This window comes from Gopherus flavomarginatus, chromosome 1 (genome assembly GCF_025201925.1).
Source record: "Gopherus flavomarginatus isolate rGopFla2 chromosome 1, rGopFla2.mat.asm, whole genome shotgun sequence".
Taxonomy (NCBI): domain Eukaryota; kingdom Metazoa; phylum Chordata; order Testudines; family Testudinidae; genus Gopherus; species Gopherus flavomarginatus.
Window position 1 is genome coordinate 85,668,347 of NC_066617.1, and position 10,059 is coordinate 85,678,405.

A 10,059-nucleotide genomic window follows, 5' to 3' on the forward strand; every position below is an offset into this window, starting at 1 on the left:
AGAAAGACTTTACACAAAGCTATCCCAATGGTACTGCCACTATTGATGGATTTTGTATGTGCCTTGTTTACGTACCTGGACTTCTCTAAAATCCAGCCTCTTTGCATGAGTCAATAGCTTACTAAATATTACACTGAGCTAAGTACATTTGCCTTAAAAAATGACATTTCTTCCAATTAAAACATTTGGATATTTTGACACATCCTTATCATGTATCTGCAGGGCATATTTGGGGGGGGTTGTGTGTTATCATATTTTTCCAAACATTAACTATTTCCCCACAACATTCCTGTGAAGTCGGTAAGCAGTATTATCCCCATTTTACCTATATGGAAACTGAAACACATTAGTTAAGTGACTTACTCAAGGCCACAGAAGGGAACAGAATTAGAACATTGGGGATGGAATCCTAGCTCTACTGAAGTTAATGGAAAAAGGTTCCCATTGACTTCAATGGAGTCAGGATTTCAGCCTGGATTTCCTTATCCATGGTTTTGAGTTTAGAACACTTCACATCTCATGTATTTGTATGGCACTTCTATATATGAATAGTTCAGTGTATGTGGTATCCCTAGAAGTGCTGTGGTACCCAGAGTCTAATAAATGTCGTGCCTATTCAGCTAGGGAAGTATCACTAGACGACTTCAATCTGTAAAGGAAAAAAAAACGAACAAGAAATTGATGTAATTTATTGATACAATGAAAGGCTGTTCACTGTCACAGCAGTGCCTATTTTAAGAAAGGAGAATGTAAGGTATGATAACGAATAGCACTATAGTACTTGATTATTTTATAATACATATCAGGCCAAGTGTACCTGAATTCATAAATCTGTGCATTATAATAGAGTTCCTTAGTGGAACTCACACTTAATGTAGAATTTAAGAAGACAGGCAAAGAGTAGATGAATTTGCACTGGGACTGTAGGAACATTAAAAATACATAATTGCAGTAATTTGCATTAGGAATTAAAAAAAACCACATTGCATGTAGATCTGGGAACCTCTTTTCTGAAGGAAGAGAAATATTTGCAAATATAAAATGATAGTAGCAAGTAGGAATTTAGAGTAAAAAAAAATATTGATTGACTTATGAATTAGAACAAGTTTCATGCCAGCAAATCTTGCTTCTTAAACTCTGAAAATGCAAATGTGATCGTGAGATATCTTCAAATAACAACAGCCTGAAGAAGCCGGAAACATATCATGATGTCCAGTGGGATAGGAGGCTGAATTTCATTTCCATCCAGGCGGAGGTAGCGGAGATGTGGCATATTACCATAGGAACTGTGATCTTCTAAGGCAATAGAGGTGGGACACATTAGAGTGCCATTGACACCTATAAATACAATTAAACTATGTTATTTAATTTGTATGAAAACGATGCAAGGAGATTAACTTTTTATGGTGCATTTTAACAATATTTATACAGTGTTTGGCTGTTCTTTTCAATACTGTAAAATATTGAATTAGTCATAATTTCAGTTAAAAAAGAGTAATTGTGTTAAGATAGTATAATCAAATTCATTCTGTGAATCACTTGTCATGATTACTATCAATTTACCTTCTAGAGAGGTACCAGAATGTCTGCCTACATTTTGGACAGTTGTAAGAGTAAGACATTTAACTGCTAAAGTGAAATTTTCAAAAATATGCAGTGTTGGCCTAACTCTGCTCGCATAGGACTCCAATGAGCGCAGAGTTAGGTCAATCCTGAGCACTGCTGAAAATCCCACTTTTTTTACTGCCGCATTAGCGGCAGTAAAAAAAAATATATTGTCCAATTCATGATATTTGACATTCAAAGGCTAAGAATATTGATCAGAGGAACTCCTCTTACATGTATCCTTTCTAGAGTGTTAATACACAAGCTCCCCATTTCTCCTATCCTGTTGAACAATGGCTTCATCAAATTTCACATCACTGATGCACTGGGGTGCTACCATTCCTATTTTACAGGTACTAACTGCTGTTATATATAAGCAATAGATACAGTATCTCATTTTATTTCAGATAAAGATTTGAAATTGTGGCTCAAATCATTTTATTTTCATTAAAATTAGGGGTATTACCTTCTTTAAATCTTCCCTGCTAAATTCTATCTGCAGTTTCAGTTGTGTGAAGTATTCCACATATCTTGTCGTGAACTGTTGTATTGTGATTTTCAACAGGTGCCCTGCTTCAGCCTATAAGCAGCTTCAGATTAATGATGGCTGAAGTGATTTTTTTTATATGTATCAAGGGCGCCAAACTCATTGGGCCAAACTGTGGCAGTTAGTTACTAACCTGAGTACCTGAGGCTGCTGCTGGCTATCGTACACTCCTCAAAAAGAGCTTGAGGAGGTCTCCTGTAGCAGGGAAACACACACATTCTCTAAGCAGCCCAAAGCTAACATACGGCAATGTTTTTCTTTTTAAATCTTTTAAAAATATTTCTGATGTTTGGCAACAAAAAATCTGAAATATTTTTGATTTGAGGCATTTCTGATTTTTGAGAGCCTCAAAATTGTCAATGAATTTTTTTATGAAAATAAGTTTTGATGAAAACAACTTTAGTTTTTGTCAGTATTTCTAAAGGGGAAAAATAATTTCCTGAACAACTGTATCCAAAATGCCATCTATAACATCAGCTTGGACTTCATCTTCACAACACAAAGGGGCACAAACCTTTTTTTTTTTAATGAAGGTTTTTATCTTGAAGAATATGAAACTCTCATGAGAGCTACATAAATGCATCAAGTTGGTCAAGATCTGATTCCTTTATTATATACCCCACCACTGGCCTACCTCACAGGAATGTATTGAAGCTTGTAAAGCTCTCAATATTCATGGAAGAAAAGTGCTACAGATGTGAAAAATCTAGTTATTTATTTATAATTATATTCAGAAGAGTGGGTATCAAAAGCAACCCTTACCTACAAGAATTATATATGATAATATATACTATTGCTCTATGTATGTCTTGCAATCAATTTATTTCCTTTGTATCATAAAGCTGTTGACTTGCTATAAAGCTCATTTATGTGTCAGGCTAAGAAGCTGGAAGCCATAGAGTGATATTTCATTATGAAAGCCTTTACTAAAAGGCATGATGTTGAATGACCTCTGTATAGCAGAAAATATCTGTCCTTTCAGGCCACATGGGATTCCGCAGACCAGTGACACATGACAGTCTAGATACAAGATGGAACGGTCACAAAATAAGAAACAACAAATGCCCCACCATGTCTTCCATCCAAAGTTTACTTTCTGCACTGGGCTTCAAAGACCATATTAACTACTCAAACCATAGAACATGGCAATAAAAGAGAAGAAAATGCCAGACCACACACCATGTAAAAAGAAATGATCTCTGCATGGTTTGAGGGCATCTTTCACACTTCCCCTACTAGGATCTCAAAGTCCTATCTCTAATCAATGTCACCTGCCCCTGGCTGCCAATAAGGTGAAGATGTCTCCCTACTTTCCCTCATGCTGTTGTAGGGACTCCCATCCTCAGAGTTTTTGGAGTGGGATAAAAGAGTGAAATCTTTATGTTGAGATACCCCTTCCTCTTTCCTCGCAGAGCTCTGGGATAGAGTTTTCAGTCCAGGAGAAGCAACATCAATGAGTTTGAAAAGTGAAGTCTTCAGTCTACTTGACCCCTTTTAAAATTCTGCCCTTGCTGAAGAATTCTTAAGGAAAAGTCAGTCCCTGGTGATAGAATTGTCATTTTCCTGATTGTCATACATGACCAACTGCCTATGTGGCTGGTAGTCTTGATAAGATGTATAATGTCTAAACTGGGAATATGAAGCCATTACCCTGGGAGAAGTATTCCCGTGGAATAGGAAATAGCCTCCACTGATGCATAACACTGCAGGCCTGCTGAACACTCATAGACCAGCAACTGCAGAGGATCTTGTTTTTATTTTTTCTGAGAAAGATTTTCCCTCACCTGTCCAACCACTCTTCCTGGCCATTGTCCTTCTCCTCTCTGTTTCTATCTCTCTACCCCCCTCCTCTCTTACTCCAACACTGACTTCTCCAATTTAACCTCAAGATTTCATATCATGTCATCCTGTGTTTATACAGTTCTTAGCAAAATGGGGTCAGACCGTGTCTGGGGCATTTGGATGTAACAATAAAATATATAAATAATAGCAAGCAAATTCCATAAAAAGTGATATTGGTGTCTTAGCCCCTACAAATCCTATTCCTTTTATTATAAACCATCTACCTAACACACTACGGTATGGCAAGCATGTGAGGATATTCAATTATCATCTCTCAAGTAAAGAAGAGAAATAATTCTGTACACAAAAAAGCTAACTTACTTTGGAAACTCTTTATGGAGAAACTAGATCCAAGGTTTACAAATTATTATTCTTTCAGCAACTCTTTAAACTAATCACTTATCTTCTGTAAGTGGAAAAACTGATTTGCAGCCTGATCTGATGTCAATTCTCATCACTTCTGCCAGACAAAATTGCATTCTTTTGTCTTTTGACCTTTGATCCTAAAAGTCTTCTGAGATGTTAGAGGGCAAACGAGTATCTAATGTAGTAGAATATGTTTGTATCTTGAGCAGCAGTAGTAAAATGTTCACACATTTGTCTTGTTTATTAAATGCTTTAGATTTTGGTACTGGTTTTCTATTGTAATGTTACTGTTTATAATCTTAAGGGTGAAGTAACATTGGATTAGGATATATTTAACTGGTTTTCTTCCAAACTTCAGTAACATGAAGGTTAAGAGTAAAAATTTCAAACCGAATACAAAATATTTATAACTGAATTAGGAGCCTGTCTCATTAGAAGTAATTGGAATCTAGGTTCCTAAAGCCCAGATCCTCGAAGGTATTTAGGTGCTTAACTCCAGTGAGAGTAAGGCACCTAAATACTTTTTATCTGGGCCTTCAGGGACTATGTCTCTTTTGTAAGTGGGGCTTAAGCTCTTAAATCACTTAGGCACTTTTGAAATTTAACTTTTTGATCTTTTTTGCTTTTAAATAAAAGATAACATGGTTGCTATTTAAAGACTTCACTGCTACCTATTACACCAGGTACATAACTGCTCACATTCCACTTATTTCAACTGTGTCCATTTAAAATGAAAACAGATAAAGTGTGCACCTGGAGGCCTGCAGTGGACGTATTAAGATAAATCCCTCTGCGAGCAGCGAATTTGCTCAGTAACGACACATGACATGTGCACTAATTAAATCTCACTCTTTTTGTAGTTCACTTAAATGGCATCAAGCTAAGCAAAACTAATACACTCATATAAAAGTTTATACATTTGACTTTGTAAGTACAGGCAGTGAAATAGTATTTAATTAATCTGATTGTTAATAATCAGATTAATTTTAAATTAGCTGTGCACCGGTTGCTAAATCCTCTTTCCCAGAAATCAAGCTGTTAATTTTAATACACTGGTGAGATATGACATCACACAGTAATAATGACTAACTTATTTGCCATGTTAGAGGATTTCAGTGGTGACAGGAAGGTTAGAAAATGAATTGGATAATATGTCAGACCAAAGTATGAATGAGTCAACATGTGTTGGCTTTTATTTGTTTAGTTTCTTTTGGGCAGAGCTATTAAGTGATCACTTTTTGGTTTTGATAACAGAAATAGTTTACTGGTGTGAAAAAGTTAAATGATATTAAGTGATATAATTTTAGTTTTGCATGACTTTTTGGTTGGGAAACCTTGATGGCATAACTGCTCCTCAGATCCTAAGTATGTCTGATTGGATGCTGGAAGTAGGTTGTTGCAACCAGCATGATGATATGATGCTAAACTTAAATTGTCTTGAGAATGAAATGTGATGTTAATTATTTATATAATATTAAAACATTAAATAGATCAAAGGGATCCAAATCCTAAAATCCTGACTCAGAAAAAAACTTGTGTGAAGTCAATGGAAGTTTTTCATGAGAAAGGACTGAGTCAAGATCTCAGGATTTATCTCACAGAATCCAAAAGATGGAGAAGACATAATCAGATTTTCAAAATTCAGCTCCTACTATGTCCTTATTTACATAGACAAGTGATCAAGGCCTCAGTTACTAAACAATTGGTGCCTGAAGCTAGACTCCTGATTGCATATTCAGGTATCTGAATAAAGGGGCAGATTTTCAGAAGTGTTGAGCACCTAGCACCTTCATTAATCTTAGTAGGGGCTGTTGGATGCTCAGCAACTTTCAAAATCTGGCATCTTGTTTAAGTGCCTAAATATGGATTTAACAGCCTGACTTGAGACACACATTTTATTTATTTATTTATTTATTCATTTATTCGAAAATCTTAACCCTTGTATGTAAACTTCTGTATTTGATGGCACAAAATGGCTAATTGCCTGCTTAACTGGGAAAGTGAGTGCCCAGGTGCACTTTAATGCATTCATTTAGATGATTTGCATGCCAAATATTCTGTGTGTACAAATGCAGATTTTGTAAGTGCAATATTGTGTGTGTACATATTTTTGTTGGCATATCTTAAAGTTTAAGTCTTAGAAATTGGCCCAATGTATCATCTTACTCATTACTCTTGCACGATTGTTCTTTATAGCATATTCTTGAGTTTTTTTATTCTAAATAAGTATTTTTTCTTGTGTTCTTCGCATGTTGATTATAATACTGTCAAGACTGATGATATAAAATATGTTTTAAACCTCTCAGGAAATTAAAGGAATTAACCAGTTCAAAGACTCCTGAATTTAAGAAAATAGCCATTCTTGTGCATAACCAGACAGTGAAGTATGCTTTTTGTGTGTGTGCGTGAAGAGATATTTAATAGGATTGTAATCCTTGGTGTGATCCCACACTGACAATATACACTTACTTTTGATCCTGTTGTGATCAAGATGAAGATGCTCAAGATGAGCATTGAAAAGTGGAATTTTAGTGAGTTGGTTGTGGGACAGCTGTAGGTCTAGAATAGATGAAACATTAAACACATTTGGGGGGATGCCATCATCAGATAATTTATTGTAGTTCAGTCTAAGGGAAGTCACTTTGGGTATTGCACTAAAGTAATTCTCTGGGATCACTTCAATAGAGTTGTTGTCTAAAAACAGCTGCATTGTATTAGCTGGAACGCTTAGTGGCATTTTCTTGAGGGAGTTTTTCGCTATGTTGAGTTGCATGAGATTGTTGAGCCCCTGGAAGGTGTCACTCTGGAGAGCACTATCCAACAGCTTGTTATGATGCAGGTCTAGCATCGTAAGGTTTTCCAAGTTGCTAAATACCCCTTCAGGGATCCTGGAGATTTTGTTTCTAGCCAGTCTCAGTTGCTCTAAGCTTGTCGGTAATGGAGCAGGCACCTCTTCCAACTCATTATCTTCGAGAAACAAGTAAAGCAGACGCTTCAGTTTGCTGAGCACACCTTCTTCAATTCCATTGCTGGTGATTTTATTCTTGTTTAAATTTATCCATTTCAGATGAGTGGCATTCACAAAAGGCTTCTCAGAAATTGTTTCAATCAGGTTATTCTGCAGATAGAGGTACCAGATTCTTGCTGGGATTGCAGGTATTTCTTTAAGTCCCTTGTTATCACAGTATAAAGCATTGGGGAAATTGGGAGGACAGAAGCATTCTTGTGGACACTCAAAGGTGAAGAGAGACCAATCCTCTGGATCCATAGCATCATAGACTTGTCTCACATTCCGAGTCCACACAGTATTGGTCAGGAATAATACCAAAAGGCTGGGATAGACTTTTACAGTCATTGTTTTCCTTACAAAGGAAGAAAAGCAATTAGCTCTCTCTATGAAAAGAATAGCCTATACCAAAATCATATATTTCAGCCAAATATAAATAATTGTACTCTTCCACAGCACACTAGCTATTTTAAACTTTTTTCTGAAACAATTTTTTTTCTTTATAAAGGGCCAAATTCTTTCCTGACTCTATATACTAGGGAAAAATTGGCAGTAATATTAAAGATGTCAAATAGAACAGATTTTCACCTTGGCACAATATATTCTTGATTCAAGTTAGATTCACATTGGGTGATCATTCCAAGAAACTGGAAATACTACTTTTTTATATTAAATCAATGATTCCTGTAGATCTGAAAATAGTTATTTGTAGCATCACATAATGTTTCCTATGTAGAACCACTTCATATAAACTAGAGGTTACACACAGCATCACAGTAAAGACAGCTACAGATGTCATAGTGTTATTAATTCAATTCTATTGTGAGCCTCCTCGAAAGTAGTCATATGTTCCTACTTTCACTGCTAAATTATAAAAGGCATCTGGATCAGATTTTCTCATCACACAAAAAAGAAAGATCAAAGAGTATTTTAACAGCTGCTTGGCATGTTCCAAAAAAGCCTGAAGAAATCTGTTTGAATAACCCATTCCCTTCCCTCTCCCCTACCCCAAGTTACAGTTTTTCTACTTTAACTTCCCTTTCTGCCCTTCAACTCCTGGTAAAAAACTTGAAAAATAAGTCCAGTATAAAGATTTACCCTGTTTCATTAAATATACAAATTCACTTGTTTTGTATCCAATTCCATTCCGAGTTTAACACTTTCCACTATTAGACAATGAAAGAGGCATAATCACTGATAATTTGTTCCTATGGATAACGTTTGGGTAACATAGTAACAATACCTCATAGGATCTGCTGTATTTTCTGGCTTTTTGACAATGATTAGATAGCATTTTTGGAATATAAGGACAAAAGATCAGCAGCACAAATTTGTGGTGAAATACAAAAAGTTACTTTGGCAAAGATAAAATTTAGATTGAAAGAACATCTCTATCACTGATGCAAGAGTAAATTCAAGGGTTCTATTATTTCTGTGTAAAATGTGATCATTTATTGCTATTACTTTTATTATTATTATTATTATTATTATTAATTATTTATTATTGCTAGAAGCAGCAAGTGCAATATTCCCACAGATCTGCTAGCCCCAGAAATTGCTGGATATTTGGAAGTATTCCAAAGAGGACAAACAAAAGATTTCTAGGGAATGTCATAGTTGCGTCACACACTGAAATGTTATCCCCCATTATGTAAATATCTATAGCCTTAAAAATATTTTTAAAAGTAATTAAAATAATTTACCTTGTTAGTCAAGTTACTGCAGATATCTGAAGCCTGTTAGAAATCACTTTACAGAGCAAAGCTTTGGCTGCTAGCAATTTGTTGGATCCTGTCCTCCGGACAATTATTAGCATATAAATCCTAAAGTACACACCAATGTCCCTTGATACATTATCGTTTACACCTTATCTGTTCTTTCTAACTTGACAATGCTTCAGAATCTAGCTTACCTCAGCTTTCTTGGCTCTTCTCTTTCTATTGGTCACTGTGGTTAGACTGTAATAGTTTGACTCAGGCTACACACTGTGTTTTATGAATACAGCCTAATATATACGCATCAGTGCCTACAGCTTTTAACCCCTAAAATAACTAAGGCACCTCAGCACCTAGCTACAAAAGGACAGGAAATCCTGACTCTAACATCAAGCAGCAACAGTACTAAGGACACTTTTACTCAGATTTTTTATAATGAGCAGGTTTGATTTAGATGAAACGGGTGATATAAAATGCATCTTTGTTAACAATATTATGTGAAGTGATACTTTTATATATAAAGTTTGCTTACATCATACTTTGTTTTCATAATACCTAAATTAGGACAAAAAGAATTAAAACCAGTGCCATCTGATCCTAAGGAAGTCTTTTATTTGATTCTGATGAAAACCAGATGCACGAATGCCATTTAAAGATATGAATACTTGCTTAGGAGAAACAGATAGTAAAACCACTTGATAAGAACTTTTTAATCAAATATATTTTTAGTCCTATAAGAATTAGATGATGTACTTGACCTCTTCTTTAATGAAGATATTTTACATGCTCTTCTACAGAGATGATGTAGTCTGCTAGACTTGACTTTGTGCCTCCTTCTGTGAGCTCTGTTTTTAATAATTATAGGACCAATAAAATGTTTTGTTTCTAATTAGTTTTAAACAAGTGTTTTCCAACCATTATGCTATCCAGAGCACAGATACAGGCTTCTGACATTTTCTTCTTTTCAAGTGCAAACT

General features: G+C 35.4%; 1 protein-coding gene across 1 annotated transcript; it reads right to left on the reverse strand.

Annotated features, from left to right (window-relative positions):
* Window positions 1-669: 669 nt before the first annotated feature.
* Window positions 670-9,238, reverse strand: KERA (keratocan). The gene is made up of 3 exons (XM_050935760.1): window positions 9,071-9,238; window positions 6,830-7,722; window positions 670-1,338 (listed from the first exon to the last, which is right to left on the reverse strand). Exons 2-3 carry the CDS (start codon window positions 7,713-7,715, stop codon window positions 1,169-1,171), a joined length of 1,056 nt encoding a protein of 351 aa, XP_050791717.1. The 5' UTR covers window positions 7,716-7,722; window positions 9,071-9,238; the 3' UTR covers window positions 670-1,168.
* Between the last annotated feature and the right edge of the window lie 821 nt (window positions 9,239-10,059).

What these genes read in the sequence shown, in the direction of transcription:
- KERA (XM_050935760.1), bottom strand. Translation starts at nt 7,715, where the DNA reads ATGACTGTAAAAGTCTATCCCAGCCTTTTGGTATTATTCCTGACCAAT. An exon ending in TGATCACAACAGGATCAAAA is followed by an intron (nt 1,339 to 6,829) that starts GTAAGTGTATAT and finishes TTGTATTTATAG; the next exon opens with GTGTCAATGGCACTCTAATG.